Raw genomic sequence first — 23,208 nt, forward strand, 5'->3', positions numbered from 1 at the left:
ATGTGTTAAAGGTGTGGACACAGCGACACGTTGACACTGACTCTGTTGTTGTTACCACATGTTGTGTTGAAAGGTGACACAGCGTTTATTGTCCTGAACCGTGTTTCGCAGATGTGTTGAAAAAGACTAATTTTATAGATCTCTCTCTCTCTCTCTCACACACACACACACAGGGAGGTGAGGATAAGTGGGAACAACATGGCAGCCGGCTCTACTCTCACCGCCCGTCCAAACCAAGTATTATTAGTTTGTCTGTGAACCAAATCGAAGCGTCTATTTTGTGTTTGTGTTCGCCTGTTGCGGTGTTGACTCTGAACATATTTGGCTGTGTGTGCTGTCAGCAGACTGTAACACTGTCAGACTGAAGGACCGAGTGATGCTAACAGGCACCAAGAGAGATGCTGCTCAGCAGAACGAGAGGGGCAGGTTGGTTTGTGGTGAAGATTATCTGTAAAGGACTGAACAGTTGTAAGATCTTCTTGATAAATCGATCAGTCCATAGACAGGAATATAACTGGCATCTGCTTTGAAAATCAGTTTCAATCATCGTTTATTTGTCACATGGAAATTATAAATAGTAACAACTCCAGTAAAACGTGAATCCGTCAGCTCCTTTAACTTGTGCTCTGTAATTTACTCCTTTTTTGTCTTTCTTCATCGTTGGCTGCTGCTTTATGATTGTCCGTGTTTCTGGATGGTTCTGGTAATGCATGGTTCCTCTCTGTGGAATGATTTAACTGTCCACACATCCCAACCTCAGCAAGACGGCCATGTGGTCGCTTCTCCCAAACACTGGCAGCGCCGCTCTGCAGCCGCCTCTAAATGGCATTTGTGGAAAAATCTTTTTTGTGTTTCAAAAGGTGTGGCTGCATTAGACAGATACAAACAAATACAAATTATATTTTTTTGTTTATTGTTTACAAGAAAAACTAACAAAACTAAATTCTTGACAGTTTCAATATGTCAGTTCTCAACATTGTCAGTATCAAAGTCAACAAATAACAGAGAATGTGTTCAAAACTGAACAAAAAATAAATAAACCATCACATCATCAAATTAATATTTAGTAGTCCTGCCATTGGCACGTAGTAGAGCTCTAATCCTGGCTGGCATGTTCCCCACGAGCCTTTCACACTGTTGAGGGGTAATCTTGTCCCATTCTTCTTGAATTACTGCTTTTAATTCTTCTAAATTCTTTGGTTTATGCTTTGAAACAGACCTTTTGATAATCCACCACAGATTTTCAATGGGGCTCATGTCCGGGGATTGAGCTGGCCACTCTAAGACCTGGATACTGTGCTCCTGCAGCCAAGTTCTACTGGCCTTGGATGTGTGGCAAGGGCCATTATCTTGTTGAAACATCCAGTTTTTACCTCGACGGAACAGTGCACGCGCAGAAGGGAGCATGTGGGTTTCAAGAATGGTACAATACTTGGTAGAGTTCAATGTGCCATCACAGACAGTGAGATGACCAACACCAGCAGCACTCATGCATCCCCAAACCATGATACTGCCTCCACCATGCTTGACCGTAGGTACTGTACATGCTGGAGATAATGCTTCGCCTGGCCTTCTGCGTCCCCTCACATTAGTAGGAGGAAGATAAAGCTGGAAACTGGACTCATCTGACCACAAAATCTTCTTCCAATTCCTGGCTGTCCAGTTCTTGTGTGCCTGGGCCCAACGACGCCGGGCTAACCTCTGTCTCTCATTGATCAGGGGCTTCTTGATAGCCTTGTAGGACCTTAAGCCATGATCTAAAAGTTGGCCACGTACAGTGCGGGTGGAACACTGGACACCAGTTTGGTTTGACCACTGCTGCTGAAGCTCCTGTGATGTCATTCGGTGGTTTTGCCTGCACATGCGGATCAGGATGCGGTCATTTCTTGCTGAAGAAACCTTTGGACGCCCAGATCTTGGTTTGTCTTCCAAGCTGTTGGTTCGTCTGTATTTCTGCAGAGTGTAACCAACTGCTGAAGGACTGCATCTGCACTTCCTGGCTATCTGGCGGCAGCTGTACCCTTCCTGGCTGAGAATCTTTATCTTCAGGCATGTTTCCTGCGTTAGGTTCCTTGTTTTAGCCATTTTTGTGTCTGAAGAACTTTCAAATGTGCTGGCTTTATGTAGACACGAAGCTTGGCAACAAAAATTGTGTCTTTTAATAAAAAGAACGACCTTCATCACTGGTACCAAAATGACCCAATACTCAAAATTTCTTATGTATTTTTATGGAACCAATCAATTTTAAGTTTTTAATGGCTTTTTTAGGATTTATTTAGTATTTTGGCTGTGACTGTACTAAAAGAAATTGCACTTGAAGACCTAAGACTGATTCTTAATGCAATATTTCACAAATGCATGGGGTGTCCGAAAACTTTTTTCCACCACTGTAGTAGCAATCCACAGCAAGGCAAGGCAATTTTATTTATATAGCACCATTCATACACATGGCAGTTCAATGTGCTTTACAAGAGAAATACATTAAAATAAAACATTAAAGGAACAATAGATCATTAAAAACAAAAGCAAGACAATAAATAGTTAAAAACAGGGCAGCATTTAAAAAGCAAACATAAAGCAAAAGCAACAGCAGACAAATATAAAAACAATAGCTACAGATTATCCTAACAATAAGTTACATATCTAGTTCACTGGTAAACTGCAGTAAATAGTAATGTTTTAATTCCTGATTTAAATGAGTTGACAGTTTCAGCCGACCTCAGATATTCTGGAAGTTTGTTCCACAGGCGGGGAGCATAGAAACTAAAGGCTGCTTCACCTTGTTTGGTTTTGATCCTGGGAACACTGAGTAAACCTGTTCCAGATGATCTGAGGGGTCTGGATGCTTCATAACGTACAAGTATATCAGAGATGTATTTAGGCCCGAGACCATTTAGTGCTTTATAGACAAGTAACAAGATTTTAAAGTCTATCCTTTGACACACAGGAAGCCAGTGCAGTGATTTAAGCACTGGTGCGTAAGTAAGTAAATTTTATTTATATAGCACTTGTCACAGAGAGGACTCACAAAGTGCTTCACAAGATAAAATACAAAAAATACAATAACAGAAACAATGCAAAATACACAAAAACAAATAAAAAGTAAAGTGCAGCGAAATACAGAGATGATACAATGGACAATTAATGGAACGCAAGCCTAAACAGATGTGTTTTTAACTGCTTTTTAAAAATGTCCATGGAAGAGGCCGCTCTCAGCTCATGACATAGTGCATTCCACCATTTCGGTGCAACAGCCTTAAAGGCTCTATCACCTTTCGTCTTTAATCTTGTGTGAGGGACAGTAAGTAGGTGGCCTTCAGCGACCGCAGTGACCTGACAGGACAGTGAAAGGACACCAGATCTGTCTGGTGTAATGTGCTCCACTCTCTTGGTGTTGGTGAGGACTCTGGCAGCAGCGTTCTGGACCAGCTGCAGTTGTCTGATTGATTTTTTGTAGCAGGAACAGCAGGAACAGGACAACAGCTCACATTCCAGTCCTTATTCACCATAAAGCAAACTCCTTCTTTGACTCTTCTTCTTCTCCTCTGCTTCGTCGGATCGGCAATAGAAAAGGAGCCACCTGGTTGAATGGTGCTGTTCAGGATTTAGCCAAGTTTCGATGAATCAATAAATCCTGTACAATGGCTAACAGGATGCTAGTTCAGCTGGCTAGCAGCTAGCTAGCAGCCAGGTAGATGTCAGCAGGAGTAGAGTTCACAACTCACAGAGTTGATTTCCTCATCTTGATGATGACACGCAGCCACAGAAAGCTCCACCAAGGCTCCAAAAACAGACACAAGAGTCTAAATTTAGCACAATTTTAGCAGAGCTGACAGAGATTCAATGATGTTTTTAGTCATTTTTCGAATATAAATGTTAAACATTTGCTGTTGCAGCCTCTCTTGTGTGAGGATTTGAGTTTTTCCTCTGTGTAATATGATTATAAATTTGGATTTTGGACTGTTGGTTCAACAGAACAAGACATTTGTAAACTTTGTGTTCCAATAAGGAAACTTGGGTGAAAGTTGGTGGTTGTTGGATTCACCCACTCTACTTGAAAGTTCAACTTTCACCGCCTTAACGTTGTTGTCCTGCCGCGTTTCCCCCTGATGCAGCCAGGCACCATTAAACAATTATGGAGTCTAGCCTCATGTCATGCTGATGTGAAGACACAGCTTTTTCATTGGTGTTGTTAGACGTCACTGTCCAAGCGCCGTGATTCAACAACTTGGGAGTGAGACCATGTTGGTTCTTCACTTTAATGTTGCAGCTGGTAAAGGTGGAGCTACTTTTTTTACTATGTTTACTGCTGGGCAACATGTCAATTTCACCAAGGAATCAAGGAGTCAGTTTGGTTGCATGTCACGAGTAATCTTCTGTTGCTAACCTAACGTAACGACAGATCTAAAAAGCCCACCCTGGATCCAGAGGTGTTAGCCAACTATAGACCAATATCTAATCTTCCCTTTATGTCAAAGATCCTTGAGAAAGTAGTCACAGACCAGCTGTGTGATTTTCTTCATGATAATAATTTATTTGAGGAATTTCAGTCAGGATTTAGAGTGCATCATAGCACTGAGACAGCACTAGTTAAAATTACAAATGACCTTCTGATTGCTTCAGACAAAGGACTCGTCTCTGTACTTGTTTTATTAGATCTTAGTGCAGCGTTTGACACAGTTGACCATCAAATTCTACTGCAGAGACTGGATCACTTAATTGGCCTAAAAGGTTCAGCACTAAGCTGGTTTAAATCTTATTTATCTGATCGTTTTCAATTTGTTGACGTTCATAATGAATCATCCTTACGTACTAAAGTTTGTTTTGGAGTTCCGCAAGGTTCTGTGCTCGGACCAATCCTATTTACTCTATATATGCTTCCTTTAGGTAACATCATTAGAAATCACTCTATAAATTTCCATTGTTATGCGGATGATACTCAGTTGTATTTATCGATGAAGCCAGAAGAAAGTAATCAATTAACTAAACTCCATAACTGCCTTAAAGACATAAAAACTTGGATGAGCACCAATTTCCTGATGTTAAATTCAGACAAAACTGAAGTTATTGTTCTTGGCCCCAAACAACTCAGAGACTCTTTATCTGATGACATAGTTTCTCTAGATGGCATTGCTCTGGCCTCTAGCACTACCGTAAGAAACCTCGGAGTAATATTTGATCAAGATTTGTCTTTTAATTCTCATTTAAAACAAACCTCACGGACTGCATTTTTTCATATGCGTAATATTGCGAAAATTAGGCCTATCCTGACCCGAAAAGATGCAGAAAAATTGGTCCACGCTTTTGTTACCTCTAGGCTGGATTACTGTAACTCTCTATTATCAGGTAGCTCTAGTAAGTCCTTAAAAACTCTCCAGCTAATTCAGAATGCAGCAGCACGTGTACTAACAGGAACTAAGAAACGAGATCATATTTCTCCTGTTTTAGCTTCTCTGCACTGGCTCCCTGTAAAATCCAGAATTGAATTTAAAATCCTACTGTTAACTTATAAAGCTCTAAATGGTCAAGCTCCGTCATATCTTAGAGAGCTCATAGTGCCATATTATCCCACCAGAACACTGCGCTCTGAGAACGCAGGGTTACTCGTGGTCCCTAAAGTCTCCAAAAGCAGATCAGGAGCCAGAGCCTTCAGCTATCAGGCTCCTCTCCTGTGGAATCATCTTCCTGTTACGGTCCGGGAGGCAGACACCGTCTCCACATTTAAGACTAGACTTAAGACTTTCCTCTTTGATAAAGCTTATAGTTAGGGCTGGCTCAGGCTTGCCCTGTACCAGCCCCTAGTTAGGCTGACTTAGGCCTAGTCTGCTGGAGGACCCCCCTATAATACACCGGGCACCTTCTCTCTCTCTCTCTCTCTCTCTCTCTCTCTCTCTCTCTCTCTCGTATTCTATTACTGCATCTTGCTAACTCGGCCATTCTGGATGTCACTAACTCGGCTTCTTCTCCGGAGCCTTTGTGCTCCACTGTCTCTCAGAATAACTCATACCGCAGCGGTGCCTGGACAGCGTGACGTGTGTGGTTGTGCTGCTGCCGTGGTCCTGCCAGATGCCTCCTGCTGCTGCTGCCATCATTAGTCATTAGTCATACTTCTACTGTTATTATACACATATGACTATTGTCACACATGTATACTGCCAGATATTAATACATACTTTCAACATATTGTACCACAGTAGCCAGAACTATAACTATAATATTATTACTTTCAATAATGTTGTTGTAAGCTACTGTCATTATGGTCTGTCCTGCATCTCTCTCTCTCTCTCTCTCTCTCTCTCTCTCTCTCTCTCTGTCTCATTGTGTCATACGGATTACTGTTAATTTATTATGCTGATCTGTTCTGTACGACATCTATTGCACGTCTGTCCGTCCTGGAAGAGGGATCCCTCCTCAGTTGCTCTTCCTGAGGTTTCTACCGTTTTTTTTTTCCCCGTTAAAGGGTTTTTTGGGGGGAGTTTTTCCTGATCAGCTGTGAGGGTCATAAGGACAGACGGATGTCGTATGCTGTAAAGCCCTATGAGGCAAATTGTGATTTGTGATATTGGGCTTTATAAATAAAATTGATTGATTGATTGATCTATTTTAGGTAGCTGTCGCTGTAACGTAGCTCTAATATGTGTTCATGTTTGACAGTGGTTTGTTTACCAGCTTCTCCACACAATTTCAGCCAGTTGAAGTCATGTTTGAAAAGAGTTTAAATCTGATATGTTTAAAAAAAAAAAAAAAAAACGCTAGGCAACTTTGGCAAGAAAAAAAAATACTATGGGTCCTTGAAAAGTCATCGAAAAGTTGTTGTTTTTTGTCCATGAAAATGTGTGAGAACGCTGTAATGATGCCAATTTGAAAAAACACTAAAGGTATCATAAATTTAGTGTAGTAAAGAATATAATATTCTCTGGGATGCAGTCTGGACTAGACGTTCATATTAGCGTGAAATGGAAGTGCTCAAGTACAGTACAAGTATGTCAAATTTGTACTTTAGTTAATGAACTTAATGCTGCTGTGAGACAATGAAATGTGATCCAGGAAGTCTGGTTTGAGTAACAGAACACTGCACAGTCTTTTTGCTTTGTCTCTACGATCACCAGCTACACTGAAAAGTTACGTTACTCACATTACAAAGTAATCCACCAGGAATGCATGTTCGCTTGAATTTGACCAGTGACATGACAGATGTTTTTCTGCTGGAGGCCTCTGGCTCAGGATCCCTGCTATAATCCAACACAGTGGTTTCAGTGAAATGAATGACAGGTCTGCGTTTGTTCACATACAGTAGTGCTACATGTCGGTATAAACATGGAGCAAGTTTGTGCTTTTGTATTTGTGCCACAAAGGCAAATCAGTGTCCTCATACCTTTGGAATATGACTTAACATGTTCTGAGGATGTTTTTAATGCTTCTTTATCGTGGTCCTGGCTAATTCTTGGGTTTCAGTTTAGTTTAGCATCAGTTTTTTATTCACTGAAGAGCTGGTTTTGCTCAGTTAAACTATGAGCTGCAGGTTGTGTGAGGTTTATGCTACAATATACCCAAACTGTGTGTGTGTGTGTGGTTATTCATGCATATGTGTGATTGTGTGCAGACGTTTGTGCACAGAAACATATTTGCATGTGCTTGTTCGTGCACATATTTTAGTTGCATATGCACATACCTGTGAGTGTGTGTGTGTCTGTGTCTGTGTGAGTGTGTGTGTGATGGAGGTGTTTGTGCTTCACCTCCTCCTCCTCCCTCCACTGTAATAAACAATAACCGAGCATTAATCTCCCGGCCTGCTGCCTTAATAAATAATATCCACACATTCATCAACTTAAACTATTCACAATCAATGCAGCTCTTCATAGAAAACCCACCTAATAAATAGTGGTGCGGCCCACTGAGGCGTGAACTTATAGACCAGCCGGCTGATAAATGAACCGACCCCCACGGCGAGACGCCTTTTATGTGGAAAACTGCAAGTGAGAATTTTTCGATTTTATATTACACTATTTTACTCTTATTACTTTCCTCTGTGTGTGTGAGTGTGTGAGTGTGTGTGTGTGTGTGTTCTGTCCACATCCTCTCAGGGTACAGTAGGTGTTTGTGATTTATTGGAGCGGTGAAGATGTTGGTCTATTTGTTTTATTCTGTTCTGGGGTGTTTACCTATTTGTAAGGTACTGATGTCAGAGTTTTGTCTTATTGGTTTCAGAATAAGAATCACTTTATTTTCTGACTACAGGCAGCACACGGGAATTTGTCCCGGTCGCACCGCTGCAAAGACATTTCAACTACTGCCGCAGTAATACACAGTGATAAACAGGTTGCAGCGAGGGGCATGTGTTTATGTCTCAGAGGGATACACAAGTACAATATGTAATATACATTCATACCAACACCATGTGGAGAATGGTGTTTGGAGCTGAATTTAGAGATTTAATGTTAAAATTCATCAGTGTTTAGTTGGAAAAATCAACACATGCTCTTTAAATAAAAGAAAATCTTTGAAGAAAAAAGATGATGAAGATGAATTAAACATAAACATGATATTTTGTTACCTCCGTCCCTCTGGGAGGAACAGTTAAAAAGAATTATTGAAACTGAATACAGTTTTGTAGAATTTGAGGGATAAAGACTGAAGCTCATTAACATGGTCATGAGTCCGTGTTGGCTGTTATTAAGATTGAGGGCAAGTGTTGTGTGTAGTGATGACGGTGATGATGGTAGTCCATATGGCATTACCTTTCCAAATGATGTCATCAGGTATTTTTGACTTTTATCACATTTTCATTCCATAAATTCTGTTGTCAAGTCTTTCTAGCTGGGCAAAAGAAAAGCAAAATGAGTTTGAAGTAAAGTAAGTAGTTTAGTTTAAGGAAAGTAATAAGGTACTGTAACAAGTTTAGTTTGTAACTTTACATCGTTGCAGCTGCTGCTGATTGAAGATATTAACAACATGTATGCTGGTGGCAAAGTAACTGCTCACAATAATGTTGAAAATGATACGGCATGTTATTTATTATTTATCAGGCTGTTCTTTTCCACTGTTTGTATGTTTCCTATGAAAAGTAATGCCAGAAGGCTGCGATCATGTGACCAATGAGCTGACAGTAGTGAAGAAGGAAGCAATCCTGAGTGGACCAGTTGGGCCCCGATCACACAGAAAGCATTTTAGCAGCCGGAGGCGGCTTTTTGTAATTGTTTTCAATGAGAATGAAGCTTTTTGCTCGTGTTTCTGCACTCTAGGTGTTTTTGCCGGAGCGCTCTGAATGCCTCGAGTTGAAAAAAACTTCAACTCAGAGTGGAAAAATGCCTCACGTCATATATTGTCATTTATTTTCCCATTGTCCAAGCAGGTGATTTGAGAGCCGGGGTTTCCTTTCAGTTGGTAAACAATGGAGGAGAAACTGGTGGTAGCAGTTGCTGGATACCCAGAGCTATACGGCCTGATGATAGACAGCAGGTTGTCAAACTGCCCCTGAGTCGTCCTAAAATATGCCTGTAAACGTCCATGATGGAGGAGAAGCTCCTGGACCAACTGGTGGTACTCCCCATGATCCAGCCTCTTTTTTAGGGTCTCATGTACCCACACAGATCTCTGTTTATCTGCTGACAGCCTCTCACCCTCAACCAGAGCTACAGACAGCACCCTCTGCCTCAACATGGCAGCAGCTACACACTGATTACTGGGAAACAAAAAATGATAACACACAGTAAGGTGAGGGTGAGGATGTGATGGGGTGGTTAACTGGCAATGATAAAAAGGTGCAGCAAGCATTTTTTATTTGTTTTTATTTTTTACTAGTGGCAGTGCAGTGCACCTTGCATTTTGGAATTGGCAAAATGCTTTCTGTGTGATCAGGGCCCAACGAGGCAGGTTGGGGCGGTGGATGGATCACAAAGCACAGGACTTTCCTCCAGGAGACCAGTGCTCGAAACTGTGTGAACTTTGAGTTAAGGACGTAACGTAATCATTTGTGGGACGCTAATTTGTAGGATATCATACAAATTGTAGGTTATAAAATGAATCGTTTTATGAGGTTACGTAAAAATATCGATGGCACTGATGAAAGTGGTGGCAGAGGTAATAGTTAATTGTGTGACAGTTGGTAAAGATGATAGCATTGGGTATCATTTATGATGTTTGTTCTTTGTTTAACAGGGAAGGTTTTGGTTATAGGTGCCTACAACTCAAACTGTCAGAATCTGAGATATCGTCAAACTCAGTTTACGACTTGTGTTTGATGACCACTGTGTGGTAAACCTGGAAAATGTTTGACAAGAACTCTCTGAACATGCTGTTAGGTTTAGTCTCATTGCATGTTCATGTGCATGTTCAACCTGGCTCTCCAGTCCTTTCGAGGATCCTTCTTTATGGTCCACGTCTTAAGTCTGAAAATAGCACCTGCCAAATATTGTTGGCAGCAGACAGAGAAAACGGAAGGACACAGTTGGTAAGGTTAGTATATGATTGGACAGAGCTACACATTTGAAAGTTGTGATAGCAACATGGTAAAATCTACATCCAGAGCTGTGACTTTTTGGACAGATGAGGAGACACAGTTCTAAGGATAGACCGATATGGATTTTTTAGGGCCGATGCCAATACCGATTTTTTTCCATCACCCTTAGCCGATGACCGATTATGGACTGCCGATTTTCTTGAGCCGATATTTGGGGCCTATACTGCTTTTGCTCCCTCAATTTACATAAAAAAATGACACAATGATAACAAATATTACAGGTCTCAAGTTTAAAATAAGAAACATTTATTGAACAGTAAAAAATACTAAAACAAGATGGAAAGTTGAGGTAGAACAGGTAGAATGTTATTATTATTATTATACATTCAAATAAAAAAAAGAGTTCAGTGCTCTTAAATCTTCCAGTAATGTCTTTATAAAATAAACAAATATTTAAGCTGAAGCATAAATAAAACAACAACTACTGTACACAGTAGGATTCGCTGCACGTGCGCTGCAGGGTCTTCCGGCAACACAGAGCTGCCCGTGGATGCCTGTCTGTAAATCATGCCAGGGAAAAATAAATCCGCAAACCCCTGCATGTATTGGCCGATGCCGATACAAGTAAAAAACTCAAATATCGGCCCGATATCGGTCTATCCTTACACAGTTCATGCTGTGTCAGCTGTCGTACAGCACAGACCAAATGTACAGAGCTGTAAAGTTGTCCACCATGGTACCAGTTAGCAGCTAGCTAACCGTAGCTAACTTGTTTGTCCATTGTTTGGTCTGTGACGTAATAGGTCAACAGGAAAAAGGTCCAATACTAACAAGCTGAAAGGGGGCATATCTCCACCTATCGTAGAGGAGTCGCACATACTTGGCTCAATAAATGGATTCCCCTCCCGTGCTTGTATACTGGGACAAGGACAGTAGGCCAGTTAAATTGCTGTGTCAAACAATAACCATAGCTCTATGTCTTAGTAATCTAAATGTTATTCTTTCATTTAGTGTCTAATATCAGAGGCATCAGATAAAAGTTCTGAGTGACAGATTAAGAAACAAATACCTGCCTGACACAACAGCACGCAGTGACAGTGTCTTCATCCCTGTTTTGTCAGATTTGGTAAACAGTTTGCAACCGATAAAATAAAATTCTGAACAAATGGCTGACAGTGTCTGTGCTGATGTGCTTTACCTCATGTCAAGCAAAAAAACAAAGTAACACTCTTCCTTTAATTACTTTAATTGTGTTTACAATAAGGAAGTATTTCTTATATTTGTGAATGGGAATGAAGCTGGAAACATGATCATGGAAGACAGAGCGCGGGGACGCAGAGATATGAGGAGAGGCTGTGATCACACTGGAAGTGTCCTGTAAGTTAAAACCAAATAACTAGATAATGTTAGCAGCAGACTGTGTGTGTGTGTGTGTGTGTGTGTGTGTGTCTTCGGCTCAATAAATAGAAACAGTGTAAGATTAGATCTGCTGCTATATGGAAGCTGGACACTCTATTAGCAGACACACAGCTATTGTTTGGTCGTTTGTTTCAGTCTGATTCACTCCCACTGTGAGCACACACACACACACACACACACACACACGCACGCACCATCTCTTTATATCTATCTCTATCTTCTTTTCTTGTTCTGTTGCTGTCTCTATCGCACACTCTCTCTAGCTACACACACACACACACACACACACAAACTCGCAGTGATAAATGGTCCAGTCGTGATCTCAGCCTGCATTGTTGATGAGGGTCATGCTGCCATGGTTACCGGAGCAGTGTCCGACTTCCCCTGCCCCGTCTTTGTGTGTGTGTGTGTGTGTGTGTGTGTGTGTGTATGTAGGCTATCTGTGTTTCCAGACCTAACACTGTGGTTACTTGCCCCATCCTTCTCTCTCTGTTTCAGTGTCTTAATGTATGTTTGTATCCCCGTGTGTGTTTTTTGTGTTTTGCTCATCTGTGTAATGAACTGTTTGTTCATGTGTTTATTTGTTTTCAATCTGTATGTCTATGTGCTTGTTTGCATGAACCTGTGTGTCCCCGTAGTGTTTGCTCATTCTCTTGTTTGTCTCTTACTTCAACATTTCTGGCAGAAAATCACAGGTTTGTCTCGGAGGCTTTACAGTCTGAACAACATAAGACACTCGCTGTCCTGACACCCTCGATTTGGAAAGTGCAAAACTCAGAAAAAACTATTGGCAAAAAGTTTGAGAAATGAAAGAAAAATATAATCACTGTATCCCACCAAGACCTGCCAAGTACCATCACTGCAAAGTGCTAGGAATGAATGACTGAATGATTCTTGTGTCACACCACTGAAATGAAAGATAGAACCACATATAATTTAAGACTGTCAGTAGTTCACAGTCGTGTTCATATTTAAAAATGATTAATTTCTGCATACCTCACATTGTACACGATCCTTAACAACATAAAAAAGAGATTTTTAAATGTGTCCATATGTCGAGTAGAATAGATTATAGGACAAACTGTCAATTTCAGGATTTTCATTAAATCAGTCTTCCAACAAAAGGTAATCACAAGGCTTTTAAAGGGGTAGTGTATGGAGCTACATTAGGGTCAAATGTTTTGTACTTGAAAAAATAAAACTGAAAATTCATGCGTTGATCTTGAATTTTGAAAAATACAACAGTGTATTCAAAATAAAAATAAGTGTATGAAACGTTTTTTCAAGTTAATTTTTAGTTCATTTTTAATTTTTTTCAGGTTTATTTTTTCACTTTCAGATGTTTTTTTTTTTCAGTTTCAAATCTGTTTTTTGAGTTTCAGACTTTGACCCTGATGTGGCGTGGGGGGCGTGGCATCAACTGAGAGGGGTGTGGAATCATGAGTGACAGTGTCTTCAGAGAACGTGGGAACTAAAAAAATTCTGACTCAGCACTTATATACACCATAATCATGTGACTGGCAGTGTAAAAATTGATGCCAGTGACAAACTTCCATTTAGAAATCTGTTTTAGACAGTACTGAGCACCAACTGCAGTATAAGAGTGATAAATTATGCCAGATTTTGCAGTTCAACAGCCACATTTTAAGTGCTGATATGTCCGATTTCCACATAGCACTGTGAACGCAGCGTAGTGTCCACTTCGCTTGCAATGATGGCGTCCAGTCGATCGGGTCAATCTGCTGGAGCCCATACATCCAGCACACAGGTGAGACATGTTAACTAAGTTTTGGGAAATCATAACAAATATTAAGGGGTCGTTTTTGTGACAACATACATTTTTTTTGTGACGTCTTTTAAGTGGCGAATTTGTCAGAGCTGGAAAGTGTGATTGTCCACAGCTCCATCATCACGGCCCTGTTGATGCTTCCACATCCAGACGTGTCCCCTGGATGAAACTTTTGAGCTTGGGGAAAAGGAAACAATCCTAAAACACCTCCCTACTCACCTGACCTGGCTCCAGGTGATTTTTGTGGCACCAGGTGAGTAGGGAGGTGTTTTAGGATTGTTTCCTTTTCACGTCTGGATGTGGAAGCATCAACGGGGCCGTGACGATGGAGCTGTGAAAATGTATGTTGTCACGAAAACGACCCCTTAATGTTTGTTATGATTTCCCAAAACTAAGTTAACATTTCTCACCTGTGTGCTGGATGTATGGGCTCCAGCAGATTGACCCAATCGACCGGACGCCATCATCGCAAGCGAAGTGGACACTACGCTGCGTTCACAGTGCTATGTGGAAATCGGACATATCAGCACTTAAAATGTGGCTGTTGATCTGCAAAATCTGGCATAATTTATCACTCTTATACTGCAGTTGGTGCTCAGTACTGTCTAAAACAGATTTCTAAATGGAAGTTTGTCACTGGCATCAATTTTTACACTGCCAGTCACATGATTATGGTGTATATAAGTGTTGAGTCAGAATTTTTTTAGTTCCTACGTTCCCTGAAGGCACTGTCACTCATGATTCCACACCCCTCTCAGTTGATGCCACGCCCCCCACGCCACATCAGGGTCAAAAGTCTGAAACTCAAAAAACAGATTTGAAAGTGGAAAAATAAGATTTGAATCTGAAAAGATAAAACATGCAACTGAAAAAAAAGACCTCAAATGTTAAAATATGCAGTTACAGCTTGACCTTCAAAGGTCCAGTGAGTATTTAGGGGGATTTAGTGGCATCTAGTGGTGAGGACTGCAGATTGCAACCAGCTGACACTTTCACTGATTAGAATTCCTTCAGTGTTCGTTGTTCAGGAGGTTTTAGCCAGGAGTCAAATTATCCACAGAGGTCTCTTCCTCTCTGAAACAAACAGACCAGGGGTCACATTCATCTCATCTCACAAAATGTATATACAGACAAAACCCAAAAATGGTGTACGCCAAAAAATATTTGACAATTTCTACAATCAGGCTTCCCCCTCACCATCTGTGTCGGCAATTTCCCATCCCCAAAATGTTCGTAAGCATGAGTCAATGTTTCTCCCTCACAACTTGTTGCTTGGGTAGTGGTGTACACCTTTGTTAGGCCTCATTTTGTGCATACGCAATGTTTATAAATGAGACCCTGAGTGATTTAAGGCAGTAAGAACACTGAATAAAACAGTGTCACGTTACAAATCAGTGTTTCTCCGACCCTGTTTGGCATGTCAGAGATGGGCTGTTAGCACCTGCTGATGTGTGCTCACCTTTTTCCTCTAATAACCAAGATCCAAATGTTTAGAGCGCCGCATTATGCACAGAGGTCTGTTCCTCTCCAAAACAAATGGACCTGGTGATTTAAACCAGTAAAACACTGAATGAAGCAGTTTCGGGCTTGGCTTTTAACTATGATGGCCGACGCAAAAGCGTGAATGGCCCTGTCTGGAGCCAGTGTTTGGTTTGTCTGTTCTAGGCTACTGTAGAAATGTGGCAGGGCAACATGGCGACCTCCATAAACGAGGATCTGCTCCCTGTGTAGATATAAATTCTAAGGTAACAAAAACACAATACTTATTTTCAGGTGATTGATTCACTTCCAGGTGCTTCAAGGACCTCGATCATAACTGAAGAAGAAGATCATAGACTCAAACAGACACCTCTCTCACACTCCCTCCTGTGTCTCTCTCTCAGACCGTACCAGTGTGGCCACTGCTCCCAGTCCTTCTCCCAACCATCAGATTTGAGGAACCACGTGGTGACGCACTCGAGCGACCGACCCTTCAAATGTGGATACTGCGGCCGCGCATTCGCCGGTGCCACGACGCTCAACAACCACATCCGCACGCACACCGGGGAGAAGCCGTTCAAGTAAGTAACAGTGAGTACCCCCCCCACCCGACCCTCTGCCCCCTCCCCGCCTGCTGCAGACTCCGGCTGGGCTGACCAATTTCACTTAGAGATGACACCCAGCTAACACCTACTGACATCCTCTTAACCGCCAACTGACACCCTCATTACTTCTTCCTGACACCCTCACTATCACCTGCCGCCATCCCAGCTCCTGGGGGTGTCACCTTTTCTAAAGATCATGTTTCCATGAAGGAAAACAACCAACGAGCCTCACCTTAAACTGCGTGATAGAGCTGACTCATTTAGGTTAAGGTTTTTATTTTATTTTGTTTTTTACCTGCACATACATAAAGAACTAAAAAGAACTAAACCTGTGGTGTAAGGTCGTTACAGCTACCATGACGGGCCCTAAGGTTAGGCGCCTAAACATGTTACCATATAATCATGTTGTCACGTGATCACATAGAGACTTGACACTAGAAAGTACCAACACCCAGAAATCATCGTTGCATATATATATATAGGACAAAAATACCAATATTATCCGTACCATATTGGCTATTGAAATAAAAAAGAAAACCATAATGGAGGTGGGTTTGCCTTTTCAAAGACATACGAAGCACACAGCATCATTTTTAATTAAATGTGAGTTTTTCTTTAAACACAGGCATATTTCCAAAGTGGCATCTTAATTACTCACAAGAGCCCCTTCTTGTCTCGCTGCAGTTTGGCTGCTGCTACTTTTATTTATTTTATTTTTTCGACAGCAGTTTACAAAACAAAACATAAAATGTGATAGTTATTTCTCCTGCTGTTCAATTATTTTGTAAGGGTCTTATGTATTTCACCCACTTTGCCCAGAATTAAATGAACACTTTTTTCTGAAGACGAAGAGAAAAAGTAATGTTTTCCATAACATTAATATAATTTACAATATCTATCCCCTCCTCTACTGTGGGGGGTTCAGGAAGCAGCCAGTGCCTTGTGAGGGCTTTCTTGCTAGCAGATATTAAAATGCCAAACATATGTTTGTCAGAACACTTTGCCTTAGAATCAGTGCATCCTAAAAATAATGTGGAAAATTGCAAAGGAAGATCAGTGTTAAGTATCTTTTTAGTGGCCTGATCACAGCACACTCCCAGAATACATGCCAGGGATTGGCTTCCTAACACCCACACAGGCTGCTGCTACTGAAGCAAAAAATGTGCAACTATGAGAAGATGAATAATCTAACATTTTTCTTTTTGGTGAAAATAACAGCACAACATTCAGAAAATGCAATACTCAAACTATACTTAGCTTATTTATTATTGTTATTATTTATTCAATTTGTTGATTATATTTATATTTACTAGTCCATACCCATTGAGTGCACAGTTGCTCACGTACAGTTTCACATGGTGTGTGTTTGGGATACAGGTCATAGGAAATTGCAGATTAAATAGTCAACTGAACCCTTTAAGAAGAGCAATGTATTCAGACAGAGAGTTTGTGAATTTGATAGTACAGTTGCTTTATTGAAAGTACAGTAGTACCATTGCCAATAGTGGGATAGTTAAAACTGTACATTAGTAGTTGAGGTAGCACGTTGAAAGGCAGATAGTTAAAGTCATTGCCTTATAGAAGCTCAGTTTTAGTAAGTTTTCCAACTTTTGCCAAGAGGGAACTTTAGATATTGGTCCCTAGATTATGTTCACCCAGTTTCATGCAGATCGCTCAAACTTCCTAGCCTGGAAATCCAGACCCTAAATCTAGAAAGATTTAGGGTCTGGCTATGAGTAATGAAAATGGCCCAACTCGAGGGGCAGCACCAAGCATGCATTTGAAAATATCACTGCACGCAACTGGATAACACTACAACCAATCAGAACAATACTTATAGCTTAGCCACCAGCGGAGCTAACTGGTAGATTAGACTCTTGCCGTATCCAGTCAGCAAAACAGCAAAAACGTCCTTCTTGCAAAGGAAAGATTCGAGCGCCGTCTTCTGTTCCTCTTTTAGAGAAAAAGCCAAGTCTGACTCGTTCATTGTAGCGGCCAAAGCCGTTTCAAACAGCTGGTGTTCATCCGTAGCCATCTTGCAATGTTTACTGACTGATTCCGGACTTCGTCGTCGCAGCGCTGTCGTCATCTGTTTAGCTCGCCTCTGGCCCGCCTATATCAGATACACCGATGTGATTGGTGCAGCTCGGCTCCAACAGCATGGGTAAAGAGCATCATTACTGATTGCCAGAGTGACTCGCTGAGCAAATTCAAATTGTGCTCTCGCGAGAACTCTGGATTTCCAGGGTACAAACAAATTTCACATGGATTGACCAAGTCAGTGAGGAGAAAAACGTGAAACAGACACACACAGAGTTTTCATCAGTTTATAGTAAGATATATTACACTAAAGTATATTTATCAGTTGGTGGCATTTGTGAAACAGTATTTATTTTTTATTTTATGGAATATAAAAATGACAAATAAATCTGAATCTCATTATATACGTGATGAACTATTTGAACCTTAAATGTCACACTTATCTCTAAATGTGTGTTTTTATTTATTATAAAAACAAATAATGGATGAAATCAATAATTCCTTGTCGATCAGGCAGTTTCCCTCTCAGAGGTTTAGTCTCATGATTATATATTAAGTTGATCTCCAACTGTCAGTATCTCGACTTCACACTAAAATGAACTCTCAGTTTGTGTTTGTTCTGAAGATATTATCTCCAGTTATGAGAGGTGAAGCTGTGGAAGTTTAGTTCAGTGTGATCTCTGCTCCGACCTTTGCTCCTCTTCTTCAGTGACTTCCTGTGATGTTGGCCATTCAGGAAAATCTCCTCCTCTTCTTGTGTTGTGCTCGTTGTAAATCACTGTGCATGTGAGCATCACACAGCGTTCAGTGTAAATACAGAAGCAGCTCGATCACAGGCATTAGCGTCCTGGTGATGAATCTCTGCGCACTGACACTGCTCATTTCCATTTTTCTTTTTACCCAATAAAGACTGATATAATTAGAGGCCAGGCCACACCGCAATTAGGGGCTCCTGGAAGCCGCTGTTGTCATGCTGTCATCTCGTCAGTGGTGGAGGACAATAAAGAGTTTCCCTGTGGACGCAGAGGTCAGTGTTCAGCGAGAGGGCAGAGAGGAAAGAGGTATTAAAGAAAGTGAGGAAAGCGAAATAAGGGATTTGAGTTGTGGGGAATCCAAAGGACAGGTACCAGGGGAGAGTTGGGGGAAACAAATTAATGTCCTTAATAAGCAATCAGAGAAATCCGAACTTGTCATTGACGTGGGGAGCTAAAGGGCGAGAAGAATGAGCGAGAAAAGGAGTGAGAGAAAGAGCTGGAGGAACAAGAGATCACGGTGTAAAAAGTGAAACGACAAGCGCCGGCGAGAAATCCGGTTAAAGCAAATCAGCGTTCTTAATAAGCAATCGGAGGAAACCCCCGAACCTTTTCATCAGCACTTCAGAGTCTCGGTGGAGGCAGAGCGGGACAAAGACAATCATGAACGGGCGTCAGAAATCTTTAGCGGATCGATGGCCTCGGGGAGTTATCTCCTTTCGGACGGTGCGGCGAATAGATTAAAGCTGCCACTGTCACTTTGTCAGGAGGAAAACGCTCAACTTTATTTTCCCCGCTGAGGAGACGGAGGCAGGGAATCTGTGTGGTCGGCAGCTTTTCAGCACTGATACTCGCTGGACTGTGGAGGCTGTCAAACTGCTGCTGCTGTTTGCTCCGCTGCTCAATTGTTCTACCGTATTCAGTCACATCTTAAAGCATCCTCCTGAGGACTGAAGGGAGCACGAGACATTCAGGACGTTTCCTTTTCTTTCTGTTGATGATTTGAGACTCAACACAGTTCACAGCTGAGTTTCTAAACATGAACGCTGACCATAGACGAAAGCTCTGGGTTTGAGAGCACTATAACTAAATAATGGTTTACATCTCTACAACATCGATAGTGACACAGTGATCAAAGTTGTTTTATAGAAGCAAAAGCTGAGATGACGACATGTTTGCTAACCTGCAGGCTGCAGTTTGTTTTATTGCTAGTTTTGGGAGTGGGAAATGGACTTAAGAGACAAAACCCAGGGCAAACACATTCTCACTCCGACCTTGTCACATATCGACGTTTGGTCATGGATTTTCCACGTCCACATATGACGTCCAAGGTACCCTGAGTGTGTTGGTTGTCGACACCCTGGCACACCGTGTCAACTTCAGCCTGTTACATGCATTGTCTGTTTTCAAAATACAGGAAATGTACAGTTTGCATACTCTTTCAAAATAATAAAATAAAATAAATTGATGTTTTCTTTTTCCTTTCAACAACAAACGCACGTGGTTACGTTTAGCCAACACACGCATGTGGTTGGGTTCAAGAAAAGAGAACAGGGTTTGACTTTATAATCACACAGGAAGCAAACACCGGCCTCCCAGGTGAAAGTCGATGGTTGTTGGACCCATCCACCACCACTCCCACCTGCCCTACTTGGACTTTCGCCCCTTTTACTTATGGCGCTTTCTGGCTGCGTTTCCCGCTGACACTGCCGGGTGCCATTACAGAATAACGGCAACTAGTCACATATCATGCCGACATGAAAGTTCAGCTTTTTTTGCTGATGTCTGACACTGGAAGTCACTGACCAAGCGCCTGTTTTCGATGACTTTGGAGTGACATCAGGGTGGTCTATCCCACTGACACTGGGCAGAGGCGGGTTACACCCTGGACAGGTCACCAGACTATCACAGGGCTGACACATAGAGACAGACAACCATTCACACTCACATTCACACCTACGGACAATTTAGAGTCACCAATTAACCTGCATGTCTTTGGACTGTGGGAGGAAGCTGGAGCACCTGGAGGAAACCCACGCTGACACGGGGAGAACATGCAAACTCCACACAGAAGGGCTCTGGCTCCAGCAGGTTCAAACCTGGAACCCTCTTGCTGTGAGGCGACAGTGTTAACCACTGCACCACAGTGCTGCAAACAGTTTGGTGAGACTCCAGAGAGCCAAAACTATGAGCTAAAAGAGGCTGGACGCTGTATATGGCCACAGTGGGTTCGGCACCACAAGCGGCTCTTTCTCATGATGGATCAACTGATTTGTTAATATCAAAAATCTGCACTCTGTAGAACTTTCTGAGCAGCATCAGATTCTGGGCCGGATTTAGTCGTGACAGGCGTGTTTTTGTGATCTGGTTTCATCTAAGCTGCCGTCTGAATGCTCAGACAGTAAATTTAAACAGAGCTGTTGATGGAGACTTCTTGTACATGTCTGTCTGCCTCTTTCAGGTCCCATCAATCTGTGACTGAACACAATCTGTTTACTTCCCATTCTGTCCTGTTTTATAGAACAGATTAAGATAAGAGGTGAGCTGAAGTTCCACTGATCCTTGAGGGGAAAGTGATTAAAGCTGAACTCTGTCATTTTGTCAGGACCAAACTGCTCAACGTTATTTTTCCCCGCTGACAGAAGAAGAAGGAGGCGACCGGTAACAGACGCCGGCTGGTCGATAGCCAGCGGACTGCAGCCAGTCTTGTTTCAGCTCCGCTCTTTGTTCTGCTGGAGGACGGTCCTCGTGTCTGTCCTGGTGGATAAGTCGCTGTGACAGAGGAGCTTCAGAGGAGCTTTGATGTCGGTAGCTGTTGTGGTTTAGTAAATTTACAGACGGAATTACAGCAGGAACGTCCACCTTCGGGGCAGAGCACTTCAGTTCAGTCAGGGGCCTGTTTTGTTTTTCTTGCACTGCGAGAAAATTTACAAAATGAGAAATGGAAGCTCCGTCTGCTGAAAGTCGTTCCAGAGAGAATACTGCTGTTTACAAGTCTGAGAGAGGCCGCACGCACACATTTGGACAGCGCTCTGCTTTCATGTGAATACTGAAGAATACTTCAACCTGTTTTATTACATTATAACATTCACTCACATCAGTCGTGTAAAGCGAAGATCTTACAGTTTCTCTCATCCTGGTTTTTATTTTTTGTTTGTAAACATCAAACTTCAACAAAATTATGGCTTATTGGACTTCAGTTGCTCACCATGTACTCTGAATATGTTTGGGCTTATCAGTGATTGTTATGAAGACCCTTAAACTTTGTGTAGAAAAAAAAACTTTAGCGTGGAATTGAACTTTAGTAAAGTTTGTCATGTAAAATCGCATCTTTTTCTGGGAGGGTCTGGATACTGCTAGCATCACAAAACATCTGGTGGATCGATGATGCCACCTCACTTGTATATTATTCATATTTTTACAACACATTCTCACTCTGACCTCGTCACATATCAAGGATGTTTGGTCATTGACTTTTCACATCGTCATATGACATGCAAGGTACCCTGAGTGCTTTGTGTGATGACGTTCTGGGATGCCGTGTCAACTTCAGCCTCCTCCAACAGTTAGGACAAAAGAACAGGGTTTGGCTTTACAATCATGGGAAATGAAAACCAGCCTCCCTGGTGAAAGTCGGTGGTTGTTGGACCCATCCACCACCTCACCTACTCTCCTGCCCCCTTAACTTACGTTGTTGTCCAGCTGCATTTCCCCCTGATGCCGCAGAGTGCTGTTAAACAATGACAATGACCAACCACGTATCATGCTGATGTGAAAGGACGTTTTTTGTGCTTTTTTTATCAGTGTCTGACGCCAGTAGTCATTGACCAAGCGCCGCTATTTGCCGACTTTGAAGTGAGACTGGGTTGTTTTTACTGCACATTTTCTATTCTATATTCATGTTCTTGAGTGTTGCAGGACTTTGGCGTGTTCGTACTCCTCTTAATATGTTTACTGTATTTTTTATGTATGCACAAAAAAACAAAAACAAACTCCTTATAAGTGAAAACCTACTCGGCAATACATCCTTGTCTGATTCTGATTCTGAAAAGTAAACTGTCTCCACCATGCTGACCTGGAGAGTCCAAAATGAAGGAAGCTAACATATTAGCAGTGATACAAAACCCTCACATATTCACTACTTCACATGCAAATTTATTTGCCGTGCCACTTGGCAATGAAGCACCAGACATATTAAAAAACGAGTCAACGAGTGCAGGCCTCGCAAAATCGAGCAGACCTGGGCAGTTCATGAAATTTACAACATGTTGAAAAACGTGATAATCTTCCATAGTCTCTGCAATGCTCTGTGCACGTTAGAAAGACTTTTAAAGTAAAAGGGGTTATTTTATTAAGACACCAAAAGAAAAATCAATCCAAGTAACAAGTACTGCGTGTGTAGCCACAGAATGACACAGCTTCTGCCACTGTCGTCAATATACTATTAAAAACCAACTCAGTCTCATTCTGAAATTGTCGAATACCACTGCCGACACAGATGAAAAAAACATTCTTTCATGTCGGCATGATTTGTGGCGTCCGGGGGAAATACAGCCAGACACGGCTGGACAACAACTTAAGGAGGCGGAAGTCTGAGTAGGGTGGATGGGAGGGGTGGTGGATGGGTCCAGCAACTACCGACTTTAACCTGTGAGGTCGTGCTTA

General features: G+C 41.8%; 1 protein-coding gene across 3 annotated transcripts in view; it reads left to right on the forward strand.

The window, feature by feature from the left end:
• The window catches only part of prdm6 (PR domain containing 6), a 188,356-nt gene that overhangs the window by 156,883 nt on the left and 8,265 nt on the right, over positions 1 to 23,208 (forward strand). For 2 of the 3 annotated variants that reach the window (XM_078171166.1, XM_078171165.1), the window contains exon 8: positions 15,551 to 15,727. In XM_078171166.1, the coding sequence (XP_078027292.1) occupies positions 15,551 to 15,727 (177 nt within the window). Of the gene's footprint in view, positions 1 to 15,550; positions 15,738 to 23,208 lie in introns of all 3 variants that reach the window. The other variant, XM_078171167.1, reaches the window with a different exon arrangement.

The sequence above is a fragment of the Epinephelus lanceolatus genome, chromosome 9, assembly GCF_041903045.1.
Source record: "Epinephelus lanceolatus isolate andai-2023 chromosome 9, ASM4190304v1, whole genome shotgun sequence".
NCBI classification, from domain to species: Eukaryota; Metazoa; Chordata; class Actinopteri; order Perciformes; family Serranidae; genus Epinephelus; species Epinephelus lanceolatus.